This window comes from Lindgomyces ingoldianus (assembly GCF_010093535.1).
Source record: "Lindgomyces ingoldianus strain ATCC 200398 unplaced genomic scaffold BDR25scaffold_2, whole genome shotgun sequence".
In the NCBI taxonomy this organism is placed as follows: domain Eukaryota; kingdom Fungi; phylum Ascomycota; class Dothideomycetes; order Pleosporales; family Lindgomycetaceae; genus Lindgomyces; species Lindgomyces ingoldianus.
The window spans coordinates 414,223-435,679 of NW_022985163.1; the positions used below are offsets into that span (position 1 = coordinate 414,223).

Sequence of the window (21,457 nt, forward strand, 5' to 3'; positions counted from 1 at the left end):
CGGGTTGCAGTCGAGGTGAGTGCTAGGCCACACTCTGGTGAAGGCTCAGGCTCTGCATTCTTGAGAAGCTGGAGCTCGACGCGCGCATTCGCCTTGCTCTGCAAAAGCAAGCCCTGCCTGACCCCGCAGCGCACGGCCACGAAAACGGCCCTCTGCTGCGCTGGAATCCCACGATGGCTGCATGCACAGCGCAGCAACAGCTCCCAATGGACTCTGCAAACTCCCGTGAATTGGCCAACGGCTGCACGTTATTCTACAATTCACCAGTGCCTGATTCCAATTGGCCGGGCGGTCCACTATTCCCGCCTTCCATTTTCACACATGCGACAGGACCAGGTCCATCACAAACATCAGCACCCCATTAGCACGCTCCCCAATTCCAGCAAGAGGTCTGGTCATCACTTCTGAGCCTCAAAGACCACTTTCTGTGCCTTCATCTTATCAAACAGATCATATCCCTCAACGGCATCCGTAAGTGGCATGATCTTATCATGCATGAACCTGCTATTGTTAGCCATCACTGGACAAGCAACATTCGGCAACCTCACCCGAGTAGATCCTGCTTCTCCCTTAGCTTCTCCAGTGCCTGTGGAAAGATGCTTCGAACCGGACACCTGCCCATTTGGATCCTCAAATTCTTTCCATAAGCCTCATTACCGGTCCACGGGATTTCCCCATTGTGCACGCCGACGCTAGAAATCACACCCCACGGCCTTAACAAGTCAAATCCTATTTTGAGTGCCGGGCTCAGACCGACGACCTCCACAACCGCGTCTGCCCCGCGGCCGTTGGTAAGCTCCTTGACGCGCTTCTCGAGGCCTTCGCGGTCGTTTTGGAAATTCCACGGCTCTGCCCCGAGGGATTTTGCGAGGTCGAGGCGCGATGGGATGGAGTCTACGGCGAGCAGATGCTTGGGCTTGAAGTCCACGAGGTTAACAAGCGCGCAGAGGGCAACCGGTCCGCAGCCTATCAGGACGACTGTGCTCTCCTTGACTTCTTCGGGAGACATCTCTTTGAAGGCGTTATGTGCGGCAAAGTATCCGGTGGGGAAAATGTCGGCCATGAGGACGAGTGCTTCGTCTTTTATGCCTTCTGGTGCTTTCATAACAGTGGAGTCGGCCAAGGGCACTCGAACGTACTCAGCTTGTCCACCATCTAGAATCGTGGTTCCAAAGAGCTGGCCTTTTGCACAGCGCGAGGAGAACCCATGTTTACAGTAAAAGCATTCTCCACAGGAAACGGTAAAGGGTGAGACAATGCGATCGCCTTTCTTGATGGTCTTGACATCGCTTCCAACTTGTTCTACGTTTCCGGTGAACTCATGGCCCATTATGAAATCGGTAGGGCTGGGCTGATGGCCCCGATAGACATGAAGTTCACTGGGAGCGATGTTAGACAATGCAAGTCAAATCCGGTGATGAGCCATACCTGCCACATAGTGCTGTCTATTTTATGTTAACGTTGTTAAGTCATTCCGAGCAGCGCGACATACCTTTTCCACCTTGACTATGATATCTCCTGGGTCTCTTATTTTGGGAATAGGCCGGTCCTCAATGACGACCTTTCCAGGGCCTTTGAACACTACCGCTTTCATTGTATCCTTCACCATTTTGCAATGCTGCTAATAATAATAACCTGCAAGGTGTCACCAGAAGGAATTAGTGAGTCTTTTGTGTAATTTCGAAAGAACGCAAGGCCGAGCCAACTAAAGAAACAGCCAGAAGGCGGCACAGGTAGATAATATACAAGATCCCGCTTGATGAGGAGGGCGACCTGGAAATAAAAGCATTTCCACGGATTTGTAGGGTTTGAGCTGATGATGGAGGGGTTTGCATCCGCTTCCATGTTCCCCGCCGAGGCAACGAGATCAGACTGCGGGGTACAGGCACTGCCAAAGCCCACCTCGATTGAAAGCTGGGAACCGCAGGTTGGGAAATTGATAGTATTCGTGGAGTCTCCTCGTGTCAGCGCCTCAGGGGGCAAATCCCTGGAGACACTCTGTCATTGTCACCTAGAAAAAGAGAGGTAAAACCTAATCCACATACCAAATTCCAAACCCAAACCCAAGGTCTCGTACCATTCCTGTGCTACGCCTTGAAACCCTACGTAGGGTGAACCCCCTAGATAAACACCTGTTCGCATACTCCAAACCCAGTGTCCTGTGGACGCTGCCAAAAAAAAAAAAAACCCCTCAAAAAAACTCCAGCTAAATGCATTTCCCGTGCTAAGTAGACATGCTGACCTGCCGAATCTAACCACGGCGGCCCTTAAGTCACTGTGCAGAGTAGCTCCGCCTCGAGGATGAACTTCCCCTCCTTGTACTTCTCCGACGCCTCATACGCCTTGTCATACTTCCACCCCACCGTCTCCTTGCACTGCCGGCAGTGTATATCCCGCACAATGTGGCGGCCAGTCGTCATGTTGCGTTCATTGGGCTCAGATTCGGTGACGTTGACAACGCTGTCGAAGAGGTAGGCTTTGCCGTGTTGGCCACGGAAATTCTGACAGGCTCGTCAGCTTCAGCTCGTCACAATCGCACAGAGGGAAGGAGCTTTGGTGGAACATGGAACTGACCCTGCTAAGAATATCGTCATGATTCGACAGGTGTGTCTTGCAGACCTTACACCCATAGATGCGAGAAGAGTTGAGGTAGATGTTGTATGCTAATCCCATGGTGGGCGTTTGCGACAACGGAGCCAGAACTTGATAAAAGTGAACAGTGTACAAGAGCAGTATGAGAAGACTATATTGAGAGGAGTGTTCGCTGTGAAGGGGGCGCAGAGACGAGGGTGGAGAGTGGTGGCCGGGTGCTACGGTAATGGTTTATTTGTGAGCCCTGAAGGCGGAATAGTAGAATGTTGAAACACTGCAAAGCCCTCTCTCGGTGGCAGATAGGAATGTGACCCTCGATGCTTGTCAGTCCACCGGTGCACCTGCCCTAGCGCCGCCTTCGTCCGTGTGACCCGCAATGGAAGGTGAAAGAGTAAGCGGAGGCTGGCAGACTTCCACGGCTTGAGCTGTGAGGCACTGCTTACACGTATGAACGCGGGATTTGGCTGCTGGCCGGAGTGAGGAAGCTTGGAAGAAGACACGGCGGGGAGCTTGAGGCTGAGTGCTCTTCAAGGCTAGCCGTGGAAGCTTTGGCGCACCAAGTCACGTGTGGATAAGGATAACTCAGCTTCTAGACATTTCAGGGCTTACTCTGTAGTCAGTGAACAAGGAATGCCGGCAAGAGGAGGATTAAATAGCAAGATGTAGCGTGGCGGCGAGACGGGAGTGCAATCAATGCAGATTCCGATACAAACGACAACCTCTCTCAATAACGGCGGCGATATGGAACGCAGGCTCGGCACAATCGAGCAATATTACCACGCAGGAGGAGTAAGTTACCTAGGTGGTGAGCGTTTCCAGGTCAGACAAATGATGTGATGGAGCAGCAGACAAGTCACGACTGCAGTGCCCGTTGCCAGGTGAGTGTTTTGATGGCACCCAACCACCTCATCTCGGATTGGTCTAAAGGCCTGGTGATCCACAGTTGCTTTTGGGGAGATTTGCAGTCAGGCCAAGCGCGCTGCTACCATTCGGCCGTGGATGGAGAGCCAGTGAAGGGGGGGTTGCACGGCGGGGGAGAATATGTCGAGGCGAATAGTAGGAGTGCAACGGCCTCAGAGCAGGCTGGATGCTGCATTTGGAGAATTTGATGGAGCTGCAGGGAGTGTTGTGTTGGCCGTCAGCCAGCAGCGCCAATCCACCATTATCCCAGCCTCAGCCCTCCCCCCAGCACAGGGTGCACGCACCAGCGCGGCTTTGATACCGAGCTGTGGTAGTTTTCCTTCGCGGATAATACCTCCGCCATAGAATGTTCTAGCAACCTTTTTGTGTGCAGCGACATCCTGAGCCGTCTCTATCGGTCCGCCTTCAACCAAAGTTGCAGCAGCATAGTCCCGGCTCCAACAGTTACACCAAAATCATTTATCCACCCATGCCGAACCTTCCCTCGCTCTTCAACAAATCCTCTTCCAAAAAGTCCAAGCACCATCCCGCCCCGAAGCTGACTCCAGGATCCGGTTCGTCCCACAACCCAGGAACCCCTCCCTCGTCGCCCGACAAAAAGGGCTTCCACAAGGTCAAAGAACGTGATCGAGAGAGCCGTCGCTCCAGCTCATACTCTTCAAAGCGCTCGTCCAAGTTCGACCGTGACTCCCACCCACTCAACCTCCCACCCGACGAGCTACGGCGGCTGTCTGCCATGTCCCAGATGAGCGACCAGCCCACCCCCCAGCCCATGGACCTGGACAGGGAATTCACGTCCTCGCCCACGCCCACACCGTCCAGCCCCGCGACAGCACAGGCTCCGGGCGCCTTCCCCAAGACCAACGGCAGCAACGGCGACCACGAGGCCAGGCCCGCTCCTCCCCCTCACAGATACACCACCAGCCCACCGCCGCAGTCTGCAACCTACGCTGCAACACCAGAGGCCGCGTCACCGCCCGCTCAGCCGCCCACGATAGATGCTGAGTCGTACAAGACCGCTGGCAACAAGTTCTTCAAGATCAAGGACTATGCCCAGGCCGTCAAGGAATATTCAAAAGGTGTGCAGTGAATTTTCTATCCCGTCTTACCCGAGTCGTGTGCTGCCTTGTGTCACGGCCATGGCACGACCACCTCACAGTGCATTATCGCTAACTCTTTTTCCTCCTCCTAGCCATCGAAGCCGACCCCAAGAATGCCACCTATTATTCCAACAGGGCAGCCGCCCTCATGTCTGCGAACCGCTACGTTGAGGCGTTGGAGGACTGCAAGACTGCCGATGACCTGGAGCCCGGCAACATGAAAATTCTGCTGCGGCTTGGGAGGCTGTACACCAGCCTCGGGCGGCCGGATGAGGCCCTCGCAGTGCTCAGCTCGATCCATCCTCCGGCAACGGCCAAAGACATGCAACCAGCTGTCAGCATGCGGCAACACATTCGGCAGGCAGGAGATATTCTGCATTCAGGAGGATCCGGCTCGTTGGTCGTACACGCACTAAACCAGGCTGAGCGGGGCCTGGGAGCTGGTGTGGACAGCCCGAGAAAGTGGAAGCTGATGAGGGGAGAAGCACATCTGAAGATGGGCAATGCTAATGCACTCGGGGAGGCACAGAATATAGCTATGTCATTGCTGCGGAACAACAACCAGGATCCTGATGCTTTGGTGTTGAGAGGACGAGTGCTCTACGCACAGGGCGAAAACGAGAAGGCCATCCAGCATTTCAGACAAGCGTTGAACTGCGATCCCGACTTCAAGCAAGCCGTGAAATATCTGCGCATGGTCCAGAAGCTGGAGAGGATGAAAGAGGAGGGGAATGTTGCATTCAAGACCGGGAAGCTCCAGGCGGCCGTCGATACATACACAAAAGCCCTAGAAGTGGATCCGTCGAACAAGAACACAAACTCGAAGATCCTCCAGAACCGAGCCTTATGCTACACGAAACTAAAGAACTGGAAGCCCGCAATTTCTGACTGTAACAAGGCTCTCGAGCTCGATCCTGGGTACACCAAGGCTCGGAAAACGAAGGCAAAGGCATTAGGGGAATCTGGGAACTGGGAAGAGGCGGTTCGGGAATTCAAGGCAATCCACGAAGCAAATCCATCAGAGCCAGGTATCGCCAAGGAAATTCGCAACGCTGAACTGGAGCTGAAGAAGAGCCAAAGAAAAGACTACTACAAGATTCTAGGTATCAGCAAGGATGCTTCAGATCAAGAAATCAAGAAGGCGTACCGCAAACTCGCAATCGTACATCATCCTGACAAGAACCCGGATGATGATCAGGCAGCGGAGAGATTCAAGGAAATCCAGGAAGCACATGAAACTTTAAGCGATCCTCAGTATGTTGAATTTGACCTATTTGCGATTTTATTAGCTAACATAGTCAGAAAACGGGCTCGATACGATTCTGGTGAAGATCTTGTTGATCCTGCGGAGATGTTTGGTGGCGGTGGATTTAGTGGTGGGATGGGCGGCCAAAGCATCGACCCCGAAATGCGTACGTTCAACAGATCCAACATTCCAACACAGTACTCATCATTTCGCAGTGTTTAACATGTTTGGCGGCATGGGTGGAGGCCGTCCAGGCGGCGGCGGCTTTTCCTTTGCAACGGGCGGTGGAAGTCCTTTCCCGGGAATGGGGGGTATGCCTGGAGGCGGCGGCCGACGAGGCCAGCAATTCCCCGGTGGCTTCCCATTCTAAGTCATTCTTTCTACATCGCATGGCTTATTCCACGTCTTGCATAATCTCGGGCTCGAAATTTTCCATTCGTGTCTATAATAAGACCCCACACACGCACAAACACGATCTCTTTTTCTCGACAAAACTCCTCGTCTGGCGTTGGGTATCACGGAATAACCAAGTGTGAGCTACGGTGGCGGCTTGCGCGAGATATAGACTGCTGATTCTGTCTGATTTCCTTTTGTCTGGCTCCCCCAGAACGATTCCGACATCTGCACTGTGGCATGTCCTGCATCCACCAGCTTCGTTGACTCCTCAACCATCCATCTAAGCTATCCATAAACCTTCCTCGGCATTGTCTGGCGTCTTGTCATTCCATTCCTTTCTTTCAACTTGTAGAACAAGATCACTGAGGTGGTCGAGATACGAAAATCCATGATTATCCTCTCATCCTCCTAAAAACTGTGATAGGGTGAGGCAGAATGGAAGGTACTGTTGATGACTAATGCGTTCCGTTTACCACTATGCCGAATAGAGAATAGTCAGCAGGCATCTTGGCGTGCGTAACTTGACTTCACGAATTTCGATGCATTCAAACACTTAAACGCAACAGAACGCTCATTGAAGCCAAACTGCAAGCAAGCCCTATATTAGGATTCAGGCAAATTGAACAACTTGCACCCGAAGTTCACTCACGTTTCGAGTCGTCCACGAATTAAAAATTCCTCAGATTCAACTAACAACGACACTCCAATTGTCTTCAACCATTATGGCACAAAGACCCTACAGAGCCAGAAACCGACCACCCAGACGAGGAAATTATATCCCAAACCGCAGCCCCAGCCATCCCCCACTCTCAAACCCTCTTTCCAATCCCCCCTCAAATCGTTATCCCCAATCCCAATCCATTCCCTCCTTCGCCTTCCTCACTCCCGGAACACCCGTCTCCATGATCCTGAAACCCGACCAGCCTACCGGCTACCAAGTCCGCGGCATCGTCGCAGATATTTTAACAAGAGGTGACCACCCCAGAGGCGTGAAAGTAAGGTTACGAGATGGACGCGTGGGACGAGTGCAGGGTGTTGTTTCTGAAGCGGAGGGGTTGATTGGAGAGAGTTTGGTTGGAGGAGAGAATGCTGGGTTAGGGCGAGATGGGGAGTCTGTGGCTGTGGGGGAAAGAGCTGAACGGGGAGAGAGAGGAGGAAGGGGAAGACGAGCGGTGTTCAGACATGTTTCTGATGTGCGAGATGACAATGGGTATTTGTGGGACGAAGAGGCGGCTGGGAAGCGGAACCTTGGGACGTATTTCACTGGCCTAGAGGAGCTTGAAGCTCTAGGTAACACCGCCTCGCCCACGAACCAACAGCACGTTCCCACGCGCCAGCTTGAGCTTCAGACCGAGACAGTGAAATGCCCCGTCTGCGGCGAGTTCGAAGGCGATGAGACCGCCGTGCAGCATCACGTTGAATCGCATTTCCAAGATAGTGCCTGAGTTAGTTGATTTAGAAATATGGTTTGGAATTGACTCGTAGAGAAGAATGATGTGATACCCAAATACTGGTAACTCAACAATCATTGAGAGAGGTAATATACTGAGGGCTCCAGATACTACTCCGTTCAATCCACCGAGATAACAATAGCTCTGTCCAGTCCATTGACCAAGGCCTTGGAGAGATAGAAATAAAGCCACCACCCATCCATGTTTCCATGACAGAACCACCCATGTTGCCAAAACCCACCTTAATAATGAAAGAGCAAAACAATGGTGATAACACCACTCGAAGATCCTCCAACCAGACATCTAGGGTAGAGAAAGAGTGAAGGAAAAGCAAGCCAAGAGGTTTCGTGCGTCGCCCGAGAGCCGCCAAAGCCCTCCAACTATGCAATGTAGAGAAATGATGAAAGAAACCCCAGATGTGTCTGCCGGGAGTCATGCATAGCCGCCCCGTTTACCCAATGCCCTAGATGAATATGATGTGATGTGATGCAGAGTGAAATAAAGGGGAAAGTAAGAATGTCAAGCCGCGCAAGGCAGAGATATGCAATGCAAGAAGGTTGTTTCAAGCGGCCATATCGTCACTAATTGCTTAGACGTCCGGTATTGATATCCGTGAAGAAGAGTTAGGCCATCACTTATGGTGCTTGGTGTTGTTGTCGGCGGCGTCGTTAGCAGCTTTACTCATAGCGTTCGCCTCTGTTTCGCCCTCAGCAAGAGCTCTGGCCCTGACCTCGTCGATCTGCTTCACTATGAAAGAGTTGGTGAGTTGCCACAGTAGAGAAGAAGCCTTAGTACCTACGTCGCTTCCTGTCGGTGCCGTCTTTCAACTTCGATCCCAAATCCCACATCCTCTCTCGTCCCTGCTCAAGCGCATCGTAAAATTCTGGCTCATCCTGCGCAAGGCGGTAGAGCTCATTGGCAGCCTTGACAGAGTGTCCCTCGTAGTCGATGTCCGGATTGACTTCATGGAGCCACTCAAGAGCCGCAACAGCGTTGCCCATAGCGGTGGCGTAGGATGCGACACGCTCCTTCATCTGGTGGTTCTCCCAGGCGTAGATGGCGTTCTCGTTCTCCAAGTGGTCTTGGAGGGGCTTAAGTTTGTTGACGAACGACATCCGTCCAAATTGGAGTTGGAGGCGGATGCCCTGGTCCTCGAGGCCGCGTTCGAACGCGTCCGGGAGGATGGGAGGCATGACGAACCCCTGCCTTTCAACGGGAGCCGCCATTACCTCCTCCCTGGACTCTGGCACTGGCGGGAGTACCTTGTCGAGGTCTGGTAGGCAAGGCTGGGCAGGAGGGGCAGAGAGGGGGGAAGTAGGAGGGGAAGGAGGGGGTAATGGTTTGTTCGACTTACGCATGCGGAGGAATGCCAACATTTTGGCGCTGTTGGTAGCGGCGAGGTTGGTGGCGAGACTGGGAATGAATTTGAGGTTAGGTTCTGGGTGCGGAGGTGAGAGGATGGGTTTATATGTGCGGATTTGGAGTGGAAGATATCAAAGTTTCGCTGAGGTGAATGTGGGCTATTTGGCGGTGAGATGGTGAAAGAGTGGATATATGGCAGATTTGAGCAGTTTGTTTTTGGAGGGCAGGTAAGCCATGGCAGGGAATATTGGGAGTGGCGGTCAAACTTTCCACACTCTTGAGCTGTGTCTAGTTGATTGTCAGAGTAGCCAGTCAGTTGTACGGTGCATTAGCTTCAAATTATTAAGAGATGTTAGTTAGGAGCAGCAACCATGTCTCTGAAGGACAGGTAAAAGATGAAAATGGAGTGTAGGAGCGGTGGACAAACCTTCGGATCTTCTAAACTGTGCTTAGTAGATTATTAGAGTGATCTATTAGATGAGCGTTAAACTTGACACTGAATATGAAGAGTGTTACAAAGGAGCAATAGACATATTCCTAAAGGGCTGACAAAAAGAATGTCAGTAGCTTAAACTGTAATTGTAGACTTTTCAGAGGCCCAACCTTCTTTTATGGCAATATCAGAGTAATAGCAGTGCAGTAGAGAGCATTTTCTAGGACAGGTTAGAAAACTTAGCCGGGTTGCACTAATTTAAGGACACCTATAATGACCTTGTAAGATTCCTTGGCTAGTGTTACATAGCACTATCGCCCCTTCAAGAGGCCTGCCGGGGGTGGGTTTAACAGCGGAAGGATGTAATTATCTGTAACATAGCAACGGTACATTGGCAACTGAATGGCACTCTATGCTGCATGTTCTCTGAGTAAAGCCTGGTGAGTTATCAAAGCACTAGTTCTCACAATTGCGGTGCAACAGTAGCTTGATTAACGTTACGAAATAGTCGTAATACTTTGAGAGGCTTCCTGGCTTGAATAGCAGAAGTAATAGAGCTCCTACGTTGCGCTTAGTCCCTCATTAAGAGAACTTAGGGGACTTAAAGTGCTACTTAAACCTGCAGGAACAGGGCAGAAGTGTTTACCACCTTAATATAATGCTAAGTGTTGGCAAAAGGTCTAGTGAGCTCCGGCTGAAGTGATAGAGCCCCAGCTATACTTCAGAGGCACTATTGACTTGCTTTAAGAACAGCTAGTCAGTTCAGCGCAACGAACGACACAGGCGACGTAGAAAGGATGGAACAAGTTAGTGATGAGGAGGGCGAGGAGGGAGCCGTAGGAAATGTCCGTTTGTTACCTATAGTGGCCCATGTAAAATGTAGTTTGTGCTCGGCCTTATCCTCCATGAGATGCAGGGGTTCTTTGGTGTGCAACCTACTCCAAATTCCAGGATGAGCAGTCTAATTTAATAAAAAAAAGAAGCTGGCCTTCTCGTTGAGAAAGGTATCAAGTCTTGAGATTTAAATCTCGACTGAGTATGATGCGACGGGCATCTTGGTGCATGATAGAAGGGGAAAGCGGGCCGTGATGGTTCCATAGTCCGGTTTGAAGTGATTTAAGCACTAGAAATTCTTTTATTGGCGTTGAGACGTAGATCGTGGAGATTAGAAGTTGACATGCCTTTGGTTGGCCGGCAGATGTAGGTTGATGCACAGGAAGGCGCCTACCAAAGTTAGGTGTTGCTGGATAGCGAAGCGCCCAGATCATGATTTGATTTTTAAACCCCTAGGTGCTCTTTTGGTAGTAGTTCGGATAAGTTGATAGAAGAGATTTGGGGGCCATTGCAACATCGGTAGTTTGGGATGAAAGAGAACGAGAGACACAAATTTGAATAGAAACGAAGCATGATTCAACTCTGTTTGCGAGAATCGCAAAATGCATGGGTAAGCCTATGCAGTTGAGCTCAGTGATTCAAAATGAACACCCAAGAGTTAGAAAACAAACTTCCTCGGTAACCTGAGCTCTAGGCCTGTTAACACTCTGGGAATCCCTTCCGCACTTTTCCTATTCCGCCTCAAAAGCTCACTCCGCCGCGCACAAGGACTTTGAGCCTGGATTATGCTCGTGAAGAGTCGTTAAATATTTGCCCGATCCCTTAAGCGTTCATCATTCTAATTGTCTCCTACCTGGCCCACCTCCTCCTTCTCGCCCCGCCACCAAACCCTACATCCCGAATCAAATCTAACACCATTACAAACCAAAATGTCTTAATATGACCCCAAGCCCACTGTTTTCTACTCCTTGGCGTAACCGCCCAACCCACGGCCCACAAAATCCCTACGACTCCTAAAACAATCGCTCTTCGGACATACTCCATGCCCGGCAACATCACATACTTTCCTCCCCATTCCGCTACGCAAAGAGCACCAATTTCAATAACGATGTAGAAATAGTAGTCTTTGGGATGGTAAAAAAATGCCACATCCGAATTCTTAGAAGAGTCTTGTCTAGCTTGCGCTCCGCCCATCCGGCCATTCGAGACGTAAGAATCAGATCCTTGGGCTACCGGATTCGGTAGTGAGATGGCTATCGGGTGCGTGCGACCGGCAATCGCGAATTGGAAGTATAAAGCGCATAGGAGTGCGATACCGGCGATGAAGCGGTCGATTAGGAATGCACCTTCGATTTCTCCAATTAGCCAGGAGATTGGTGTGAAAGGGATAGCGGCAGTCCAGAGGAGAATTGCGACAGCGATAGAGAGAACTTGGCGCCGCATTATAGAGCTAGCGGACGGCGGAGACGGTGGCGGGGCGTATGTTCGTGTCATTTTGGGTAGTTGTAGGCTGGAGAGAATATGGCGTTGTTGTTCAATTCGAAGAGTTGAATGGAGGGTGGGGGCCGTAGAAAAGGAAATGAGACCTTTGAGTCGCTAGGGTGGGATGGCTGCCTAAGTTATATAGTCCGTTGTATTACGGCGTTGCCTTGGTGCAAGGCCTGCACCTTTCCCAATCCGGGCATGTACGATCCTTCCAAGTTCACAGCCACGTTTCAGCATAGATTAGCACACCTAGTCATATCCGTTCTTGAAAGTTGTCGCTTGGAAGACCTCTTTTGGCTTTCCATTTGCTTTCTGTCGATCGATCGTGGTTGTCGTCCCGTCATTCGATACACTCCCATCAATTACGGACACTCAAACGTGGATCTCCGCTCGCTCTTGAATAGACCTATTCTTCCCCCGAATGTCGTTGAGTGACATAAACAGTTCGCCTACACTCATCTGTTAGTATTGCTGCACAGCAAAACATATCCAGCCAGTTTCAAGTAATCTGGCCAAGAAACATGGGAACGTGCCCATGATATCCATTGTTTGGGTGCAGATTCCTAAAATTTTGGAAGGTTACACTTGGTGAGCGGCATCATCAGGAACCAACCCCTATATTAGGTGTAGTTGGCGAGAAGTAGCATGATGTGATTATCGTTTTAGTGTTGAAGTTGGTTTGGAGGTATTGCCCTGCGCCTGGACCATTTGATCATGCCGTCAGCGAATCTTTTCGGGCCATTTCCAGGCAGCGATTTGGATTTGGTTGAAAGATTCTCAAACAAGTTTAGATTGTGCGATCGTCGATAATTTCTTTAATAACGCGTTAGCCCACAAACAGTAAGAGACGCATAGAATGTAGGCCTAGATGCTTCCTGGGAGTAATGAATTCCGTTAGTAAAGCGAGCCACAGAAACATTTGGAACTTCCTTTGACTTTTAGCTGAGTAGCTATTTTCCAACAGATTCGTGTTTTTAAAATTAGATTGATAACGAATTTTCAACTTCACAAAAATAAATATATGTCAATACTCTTCTGCAGCCAACACAGGAAAGGACGTGCCAGACTAGTGTCGCGACAGGATGGAGAGTATGTTTTGGTCCAAATTTGAGTATAGAAGGATAGCGAACAATTATGAGGCGAATTCGGAGATACACCGACTCAGCTCCCCCACTGCATCTGTTAGATTGTCAGCGTCTCTAAGTAAGGTAATAATATTAAGGGCATTACGCTGGGGAGATACATCCCCCAACAAAATGATCCTTGCATACCGCTCGAGATGTCATGTAATGAATATTGGCGCAAATCATACTTCGTAGACTGAAGCATGGCGTAGCTCCGCCGACGTCATAGAAGCGATTATATGAAGGACTATTCCTCTCCTTAGTCTCCTCGACTTCTGCTCTTGAATTCGGTCTCCTCTGAACTCTTCTCGACAATAAATCCAAGAGAAAGGTTTCGTAGGATATCAAGGACCTAGAAGTCATTCTCCAACTGTAGTGGGTTAGATGCTTGATAGGATAGTTGAAGTTTGGTTTACCATGTAGCCGTATTGTCCTTGCCCGAATAGTTTGTTGAGATACTCCTCCAGTTCGCGTCGCCGAGTCCAACGACGATTGGTGGCTTGACATACCATTCCGGACCATTTCAACAAGAGTCTAGTCGGGCTGGAGACGGAACTGCTAGGTTCACGAGATTCGCTATTAGGTATAGACATAGTCCACTGAAATGCAGACTGATTTCAAAAAGACCTTCGCAAACTCGCTCAAATTTGTGCCGCAATCGAACACTATTTTCAAAGTCTGCTCTACCAAGGTTAGCTACTGCTGTTTCATGTTGCTAGCTGGGTTCCCCCGACGGCGTTAAGATGCAAATCGGATGTTATGCGAAAAGCGGACAAATATTGACAGGAAGCTGATCAATTAGCTATTGTAGGCCTGTATCTCTTCGTAGGTTTGGTACGATGCGGGTTATGATAGCTTACCGCCAGCTTCAGCCAACAGGTAGTGACGAACCTTTCTCCCAACTCCTGCTTCTGTACGTGTTATCACCACGGTATTAAGTGTAATCCGTATTGATCTTTGAAGTATGTACTATCGGTTATCGAGTCGATAATGAGCCACAAGTGGCAAAACTGGCCACCCCCCTTTCACTACGTTCATTTATTGATCTCGTGGACCATTGCTACTTGCTCAAGACAATTCTGCAAACTGTGTTAACGGCGAAGTATATTATTCTTGTATCCTTAGCAACTGTGGTGACTCGCAGTAGATTGGAAAAATCAGTCCGGGTCATTTGATCGTAAGTCCGGCTGCTAACGGGAATATTAGGCTGTGTTATGTCCATGACATGTGATATGAGCGACAACATGAGTCTAGAAATTGGAATCACCTGGAACCCTGCCAGAATAACCATGGTACTCCTTCTAGGCTGTGGAGAAAATTACGTCAGGTCTACATCGAATACCACGGAATACGCGACGGCCGCAGCGGGGCATCCAATCCTTCCCCCCAAATCTTTGCTGACCTTCAGCAGAAATGGTTCAAGGAGCTATATCGGGAATCAGTCGCTAATATGCAACTGGCGATACACGAAGCTGGTCTAAATCGATGGGCAGGTGTCGAGGTATACGCAAGCCGTCGACGCGCGACTAACGAGGAACCAAGTATTAGGTACAATGACGCGATAGGTGGTTGAGAATCTGGATATTTCTGGGATAGTGGAGTTAGAGGATCGCAGCGAGTATTTGCCCACACATGATGAGAAGATACCTGAGCAACCTAGTGAGCCGTTGACACAGTTTGACAATCTCATCAAAAAGAGCTGCTTGACAACAGATTAATCGTGGCTTCTCATATGAGTAATGTGGGACCTCATAGCCCACAAATAATAAAATAAATCAAGAGATCGCCGCGAAGTTGAACAATACTGCTGAAGAATTGAAGAAATTTGAGGATGGGAGTAAGGAACCAGCGAAAAGTTCTACAAAGTTAGCAGATATACCAAAGATATAGCGGAGGACTCGAGGACAATGCCCAAGGCAACGAAAAGGGATAGTACATCCATGAAAGCCGTTGCGACCCTAGCTATGGTGTTCCTTCTCGCCCTATACATATCTGTGAGTTTTCAACTCATGCTCAGGACATTGTGTCATAACTCTTCGGTCGGACTCTCCTGGCAATACCGATGTTTTAAGTGGCAATACATATTGATGAAGGTATTGGCCTTCCACAACTTTCGCATGTACTTGGCAATTGCCATACCATTGACGGGAGTAATGATTTTGGCATAGATAATTTGGCTACTGTGTTCAGATTATAACAAATGAGAGGAAAGGAATCGGAATCGGGAGACTCACAACCAGGGCGAAATGGTCCTCTTGGCGGAGCGGGGTGGAGGGCACGGCATTGAGGGAGGGTCAATTGATGGAGGTATCGAAATGTCGTATTCGAGGCTAGCACGTTGGCGCTTTCAATGGAGAAAAATGTCCCAAATTCTTGGGAGTTCACTTATATCAAATATTTTGATATAGGAAAGATTACCGTGAAATCGTCATCGAGAATAGTGTTCCAGTTGTTGAATTTCAGCATCCTCCGTTTGACCGATGCGCATATTGGTAGACGGGAGGTAAATTGATTTTAGGATCCAGAGGTCAACCTTAGCTAGTTTCTTTACGTAGGACGTGTAGCGTGGCTGTGAAGGATGTTGTGGATCTTGCCGCTGACCACAGTCTTATCAAGCGCATCCCTGGTGGTTGACGGTTAGCGAGTTCCGAAACAGGAAGTCGGTGAACTTCTTTTCATTCTCCGCGATTCGACCGTGGGGCTTGGTTGTATATCTAGTAGCGTCGTACTTGTAACCAGGGAAGGACTGTCCCAAAAGTGACGCTCACTTGCGGAAAGAGTAAAATTCAAAGGCTGTGCCCTGCTTAAATGTTTCTGGGGGTTCGCGGCTAGCGCTAGTAAATAGGAAGACCTCAAATTCTGCATTCCAGGCTCAAACAAGCGTCTGGTAGGACGCGCGTTTGCGGTATATTCCATGGAAGCATGAGAAATTATGCGGATGCGATTCGGATGTGCTGAAGAGTACCTATCATAGGTGGAGGTTTGGAAATCCCGATTACTGAAACTCGGGATTTTGCGATGATCGCCGCGGTTCTCAACAACACCGAATAGGTCTCTCTCCTGCCTAAGACCTCAATTGACTGGCGCAGTTGTTGAAAGCCTAATAGAAATGGAAGGCCTTTCGGCTCCTTCTCCGCCAATTAGCTGCAGCAGGTGTTTCAATATGTGCTACGCTTTGATTCGTGCCCAAAAGGTAGCGTTGTGGGGATGCCATGCTGTACAAAGGTCCGTCCGGAAGGAGGGATTTTGGGTAAATGGCCAGCCTAATGCTGATAGGAATCCATCGGGTGTCTCTCGGGGAGCCAAGAATACGCCCAAGGCTTGAATTGACGTGAAACATTCATAGAGAGACACAGTCAGCTGGTTCCCTCCTATTCGGATACCCTTCAGCATCTGAACCAGAACGAGGCTTGTGGAATTCTCATGAAATGGTGGTCTGTAAAGGTTTCGATAGGATGCCTCCGAAGTTGAACCAAAAAAAAGCCAAGGTAGATGTGAACGCGTAGGCTTGTGTTATTAGGCGAGGATGTGCAACTTTCATGTACAAGTAACCAGATAACGAGGTGAGAGTCTGGGAGGCTCAAGCATTGGCGTGGCTTGACCATTACGTGGTCTGCAGGGCTGATGCAGTGTTCCGTTGATTCGGATGCCGGTTTCTAGGCCTGCATCTCAGTCTGCGTGTTTAACGATGGTGAAAAGCATCCGGGAGTCAAGACCGATGCGCCGCAACGCGAGATTTCAACCAGTGAGATGGCGCGCATTTAGCCTGACCGACTCCCGCATCTTTACTGACGCGGACTCTCACGCAATTACTTTGATGCTGCATCCCCGAGGCCGGTCGGTGGGGGCCTGCAACGGAATAGTCACTGCAAGTACGCTGCAGTGTTGGATATTGTGGTGTTGAGGTCCATCTTTGAAGTGCACGACGAAGCTTCCCGGGAAGTTTGTCCGGAGGCGGCTTGTCTCCGGCTCTCGCAGATCAAAAAACTTTCTTATTGCCTCTCTTTACCGCTCTCCAAGAACGGTAGTCGAAGAAATAGCGACTTCCCCTGTCCGGCCACCGACACACGGCGTCGATGATTCGCTGACGACCTACTTGGCGTCGGTCGCTTCTTTGATGTGCGTGCTCAGCCTCCACCAAAGGTTAAAGACCAAGATGCCCAGCACGCTTTCCCCTCACTCCTCTCGATAAGCTCTTCTGCACCCCATAGGCTGTGCCACGGCGACATTCACGCCTCAACGCTGTCATGACGCGTCAACCCTCTCTGACGTGGGTCCAGCCTTCACGGAGCGGATGTCCTTCAGCCACGGCTCCCCGCGATGACCGCTTGCAGACAAAGGGCCAAGAAGAAAGACGAGCTGTCACAATTCAGGCCATCTGCAGCAGTACCTGCAAAACCACCGCTAGCGGTCGTCACTCCAGGGCCTCGAGTACTTCGTAAGCACATGTCCGGCACTGCATAATTCTCTGAAGGCTGAGTACTGCATTCTCATATTTATTAAATCCTCGTCTACCCTCACTGTTCCCCAGAACCAATTCTCGCTTTGTGGGGGTCCGAGAGTAAGCTGTACTATCTGCGTCTCATCTCGTATATTTGTCAAGCCGCATTTATACTTGGCAAGCCCCGGTTTCAGCTGACCCCCGAGTTCCTTTCCATTTCTTTACCTCATCTGCACAGTCGCTTTTGTGCTGTTCTCCGTTTCAACAATCCAGATACAGGTCGAAAATAATGAGGAGAAATGTAGTTGCCTCAGGCCTCTTGGCTCTTGGTAAGTCTGTTATCATGATCTTCATCCATCTGTGCTTATACTGTTTTAGCTTCTCACGCATCGGCTCAAGTTGCCAGCGTCTGCCCCACCACCGATGTGTGCTTTAAATTAAACATTCCATCGAATACTGCTTCATCTGGCACTGGAGACATTTTCTTCCAAATATCCGCCCCGAGCAACTATGAATGGGTCGCGCTTGGTCAAGGAAGCGGGATGAGCGGGTCCAACATCTTCACTATCTACACCAACTCGGGCGGAAACAATGTCACCCTCTCCCCACGATTGGGAACAGGCCATTCTACGCCGAATTTTAATAGCAATGCGAAAGTGACTCTTCTAGAGGGATCAACAGTATCCGGTGGCAAGATGATCGCCAACGTCAAGTGTATGCCAAGTCTGTGCTCCTCCGAACCGAATCACTAATGTTACTTCAGGCTCGAGCTGCAACAGCTGGTCTGGTGGTTCTGCATCCTTTTCTGGCAGCAAAGGAAACTGGATTTACGCCTATAAGTCCTCTGGGGGACCAAAGAACTCGAACGACCAGAGCGCAGGCATCTCACAGCACAACAACGATGCCGCCTTCTCCTGGGACTACACAAATGCCAAAGGCGGAGATAGCGTTAATCCGCTTATTAATTCTAACTCTTCCCCGTCTGGCACTGCTTCCGGCGGCAATAGTGGCGGTAGCGCAACGAACTGTGTGCCACGACCTACAACAGGCACCTTTGCATCTGGCGCCGCCACCGCCTCGGCAACCAAGTCCTCTGGGGACAACAACGAAAACGAGAGCGAGGGAAATGGCCGACCCACGTGGTTACCCTCGAGCTTCCCAAGCGGATGGAGAACTGCATACCCCACCGCTTCTCCCACTGGTGACGATCACCGGGGCCCGCATAGTAAGTGGCTCCCCAATCCGGTTTAGCACTATGCTTACCATATCGCAGAGCGCGCGGAAATCAATTATTGTGATTCCAACTCCCCGACTAGCAACAACGGCAATGGCTTTACTCCTCTCGGTGCTTCCAGCGACTTGATTCAGACAAAGAAGATGCTTATTGCTCACGGCACGCTTGCGGCTCTCGCATTTGTCATTTTCTTCCCCGCCGGCGCCATTGCTATTCGTCTTGCATCGTTCCCGGGTGTTGTTTGGTTTCATGCAGCGTTCCAATGTTTCGCTTATTTGGTTTACATTACTGCTTTTGGACTCGGTATCTACATTGCGAACGACATGAAAGTTGTAAGCTGCAACCTAAAAATTCTAGAAAAGCCCCCACCTGACAGGATACTAGCTGAACAACTACCACCCAATCATTGGCATTGTTGTTTTTGTTTGTCTCTTCTTCCAGCCCATCTTCGGATTCCTCCACCACTCGCTCTTCAAGAAGTACGGCTCTCGCACTTTCTGGTCCTACAGCCATCTTTGGCTTGGACGAATTCTCATCACCCTCGGAATCATCAACGGTGGCCTTGGTTTCAAGCTGGCAGATACGATGGGCATGGGATCTCACAACGGCATGATTGTTTACTCGGTGGTTGCTGCGATCGTATGGCTTGCGATGGTTGCTGCAGCTATTGTGGGTGAGTCCCGCAGGCGAAAAGGTGCAACAGACCGACCGCCAAAGTACACGGACTCTCCTCGCGAGACGCAAGAAAGAGGAGATATTCCGCCGCCAGATGGGCATTATGCACCGAGGGCATAATATTACGTAGCTTTCGGAACAGCATTGGTTGGAGTTTGGGGATATCGAGCAGGCTGAATATAGAAGGATTTATTTCTCTTCTAGATTTACATATAGCATACAAAGCCAAAGCTACAACATTTCCATAACCTACCTGAACCTATGATAGGAACAAATAAGTGAAGTGTAGAGAAAGCGTCGAAATCGTGGCCTTCGACCCATTAGAAAGCAGCCATTAGTGCCTATTGAGACTAGCTTGTCTTGGCGGTCAATCGAGGGGCTCAAGTTTTGGCGGCAACCAGTCGCGACCACAGACATCATCAACAAACACGAAAAGGCACACTTCCACTTCCACCCCAAGAAACGGCCCTGTCATCGTGACATTATACGTCTATTATCAGCCCCGCATTTGATCTTCTCTCAACACAACGAGAGAACAGCCATCCACCATGGGAGAGTCCAGGTACGCCGCTCTCAGGCTCCAGCAGCCAACATTTGTTCGCTCTCACTAACAACCGCGCCGGTACTCCAGACAGGAACTCGTCGCTTGGTTAAACAATCTGCTCCAACTCAACATTACCAAAGTCGAACAATGCGGTACTGGGTACGCACTGTCCTCTCCCCTCCTCTTCCTCTCCTTCATCTTGCGGATCGGGCCGCGAGATCTCGCGCCAGTGTCTCAGACCGATACGGGAACGTATGCTGATGGATTGAACGCAGAGCAGCGCTTTGCCAGGTCTTTGACAGCATCTTCTGTGAGTTGCTTATACTCTAGGATGCAGCGTAGAGACTGTGCTGACAATCTGGCGCTGCAGACGATGTACCCATGGGCCGAGTCAAGTTCAACGCCAATACCGAATACGCATATCTCCAAAACTTCAAGATACTGCAAAGTACGTCAAACATTCCCGCCGACAAAGGACTGCATTCTCTACCTCCCTCCACCGGCTCCTACTGACTTCGCCTTCGACAGATGTATTTGCCAAACATCATGTGGACCGGCCCATCCCCGTCGAATCGCTCGTAAAATGTAAGATGCAAGATAACCTCGAGTTTCTGCAATGGACCAAGCGATACTGGGACCAATACTTCCCCGGCCACGACTATGATCCCGTCTCGCGACGCAAAGGCTCCGGCGGACTTCCAGCGACCGGCGCCCCAGCAGCACGTGCGGCAACCACGAGCGCCGCGCGTCGAGCCCCCGCTGCGAGCAACTCCGCCGCACCCAGGACTCGCACACCCCTAGGCGCCGGCGGTGGGGCGGCCAGCGCAGCATTGCGCGAAGAGAACAACGTTCTGAAAGAGACAGTTACTGGCTTAGAGCGGGAGAGAGATTTCTACTTCAGCAAGCTCCGCGACATCGAGCTTCTGATCCAGCAATCCATGGAAGCCGACCCGGAACTCGAGAAGGAAGAAGGCTTGCTCAAGCAGATCCAAACGATCCTGTACTCCACTGAAGAGGGATTCGAGATCCCTGCCGAAGCCGAGGGCGAGATTGGAGAAGAGGAGACATTCTAGACCAGGCGTTATGTTATGGAGACATATTGCATTTAAGCGAGCGGGCTGGATTAGCTTGGGTCGGGATATCGTTTAGCCTTTCACGGGCTTTCTTCTCTCAGAGGTTTGTGATGACTGATGAAGCATGAAAATGGGGGCATGTGTGGCGTCGCTTATATGTCACTGTGGCGGTGGTGGTCAGTGTGCGATATGTCTTGTTGGTGATAGACTTGGAAGGACTAGCAGTACAGCATGGTATGGTACATGTGGGTGCGTATCTACATGGACTTCTTTTCTCATTCGAGTCTACATGTAGTATTGTTTCGAATGGGTGGATGGATTTCAATGGAAAGTGAGCTCTATGTCTCTGCAGTGCGACGCTTAATGCGAAATCAGATTGTGTTGCTACGCTTCCTTCATAGACATCAATATCCCTAAATCATCCTCCCTATCCCGTGGTATCCTTTCACTAGTCACTCCCACAGACCCGTCATCGCTGTTGTCAATCTCCCAGTCAGCTTCTTCCATCTACAGCATCCGGCACTCCTCCCTAAGAGAACGTGCGTC

General features: G+C 50.3%; 10 protein-coding genes across 10 annotated transcripts; 4 read left to right on the forward strand and 6 right to left on the reverse strand.

Annotated features, from left to right (window-relative positions):
* Positions 1-398: 398 nt before the first annotated feature.
* On the reverse strand, positions 399-1,594 carry BDR25DRAFT_208069 (GroES-like protein; the record flags this gene model as incomplete). Its single annotated transcript, XM_033684552.1, has 4 exons — positions 399-501; positions 549-1,379; positions 1,429-1,445; positions 1,493-1,594. 4 exons carry the CDS (start codon positions 1,592-1,594, stop codon positions 399-401), a joined length of 1,053 nt encoding a protein of 350 aa, XP_033553696.1.
* On the reverse strand, positions 1,443-2,173 carry BDR25DRAFT_41710 (uncharacterized protein). Its single transcript, XM_033698539.1, has 3 exons — positions 2,046-2,173; positions 1,493-1,987; positions 1,443-1,445 (listed from the first exon to the last, which is right to left on the reverse strand). The coding sequence occupies exons 1-2, from the start codon at positions 2,078-2,080 to the stop codon at positions 1,603-1,605; spliced, it is 420 nt and encodes a 139-aa protein (XP_033553697.1). The 5' UTR covers positions 2,081-2,173; the 3' UTR covers positions 1,443-1,445; positions 1,493-1,602.
* BDR25DRAFT_41709 (yippee zinc-binding protein) lies at positions 2,174-2,852 on the reverse strand. Its single transcript, XM_033698538.1, has 2 exons — positions 2,575-2,852; positions 2,174-2,501 (listed from the first exon to the last, which is right to left on the reverse strand). The coding sequence occupies exons 1-2, from the start codon at positions 2,671-2,673 to the stop codon at positions 2,268-2,270; spliced, it is 333 nt and encodes a 110-aa protein (XP_033553698.1). The 5' UTR covers positions 2,674-2,852; the 3' UTR covers positions 2,174-2,267.
* Positions 2,853-3,766: 914 nt separating this feature from the next.
* BDR25DRAFT_276417 (TPR-like protein) lies at positions 3,767-6,675 on the forward strand. Its single transcript, XM_033687552.1, has 4 exons — positions 3,767-4,592; positions 4,706-5,867; positions 5,916-6,025; positions 6,075-6,675. Exons 1-4 carry the CDS (start codon positions 3,983-3,985, stop codon positions 6,227-6,229), a joined length of 2,037 nt encoding a protein of 678 aa, XP_033553699.1. The 5' UTR covers positions 3,767-3,982; the 3' UTR covers positions 6,230-6,675.
* A 55-nt stretch (positions 6,676-6,730) lies between these two features.
* BDR25DRAFT_41729 (uncharacterized protein) lies at positions 6,731-7,832 on the forward strand. Its single transcript, XM_033698540.1, has 3 exons — positions 6,731-6,767; positions 6,822-7,768; positions 7,814-7,832. Exon 2 carries the CDS (start codon positions 6,978-6,980, stop codon positions 7,698-7,700), a length of 723 nt encoding a protein of 240 aa, XP_033553700.1. The 5' UTR covers positions 6,731-6,767; positions 6,822-6,977; the 3' UTR covers positions 7,701-7,768; positions 7,814-7,832.
* Positions 7,833-8,337: 505 nt separating this feature from the next.
* On the reverse strand, positions 8,338-9,082 carry BDR25DRAFT_309212 (uncharacterized protein; the record flags this gene model as incomplete). Its single annotated transcript, XM_033691064.1, has 3 exons — positions 8,338-8,453; positions 8,506-8,979; positions 9,061-9,082. The coding sequence occupies 3 exons, from the start codon at positions 9,080-9,082 to the stop codon at positions 8,338-8,340; spliced, it is 612 nt and encodes a 203-aa protein (XP_033553701.1).
* Positions 9,083-10,904: 1,822 nt separating this feature from the next.
* On the reverse strand, positions 10,905-11,911 carry BDR25DRAFT_300019 (uncharacterized protein). Its single transcript, XM_033689279.1, has one exon. The coding sequence runs from the start codon at positions 11,776-11,778 to the stop codon at positions 11,185-11,187; it is 594 nt and encodes a 197-aa protein (XP_033553702.1). The 5' UTR covers positions 11,779-11,911; the 3' UTR covers positions 10,905-11,184.
* A 2,277-nt stretch (positions 11,912-14,188) lies between these two features.
* On the forward strand, positions 14,189-15,456 carry BDR25DRAFT_348795 (uncharacterized protein; the record flags this gene model as incomplete). Its single annotated transcript, XM_033694471.1, has 8 exons — positions 14,189-14,236; positions 14,272-14,512; positions 14,541-14,603; positions 14,642-14,685; positions 14,739-14,781; positions 14,835-15,094; positions 15,135-15,193; positions 15,252-15,456. 8 exons carry the CDS (start codon positions 14,189-14,191, stop codon positions 15,454-15,456), a joined length of 963 nt encoding a protein of 320 aa, XP_033553703.1.
* Positions 15,457-15,491: 35 nt separating this feature from the next.
* On the reverse strand, positions 15,492-16,549 carry BDR25DRAFT_348796 (uncharacterized protein; the record flags this gene model as incomplete). Its single annotated transcript, XM_033694472.1, has 6 exons — positions 15,492-15,567; positions 15,599-15,624; positions 15,681-15,744; positions 15,796-16,008; positions 16,117-16,451; positions 16,490-16,549. 6 exons carry the CDS (start codon positions 16,547-16,549, stop codon positions 15,492-15,494), a joined length of 774 nt encoding a protein of 257 aa, XP_033553704.1.
* Positions 16,550-17,323: 774 nt separating this feature from the next.
* Positions 17,324-21,279, forward strand: BDR25DRAFT_330855 (uncharacterized protein). Its single transcript, XM_033692570.1, has 11 exons — positions 17,324-17,714; positions 17,764-18,099; positions 18,149-18,610; positions 18,659-18,951; positions 19,004-19,292; positions 19,323-19,408; positions 19,834-19,856; positions 19,926-19,997; positions 20,114-20,148; positions 20,209-20,286; positions 20,367-21,279. The coding sequence occupies exons 1-11, from the start codon at positions 17,675-17,677 to the stop codon at positions 20,909-20,911; spliced, it is 2,259 nt and encodes a 752-aa protein (XP_033553705.1). The 5' UTR covers positions 17,324-17,674; the 3' UTR covers positions 20,912-21,279.
* The last annotated feature ends 178 nt before the right edge of the window (positions 21,280-21,457 follow it).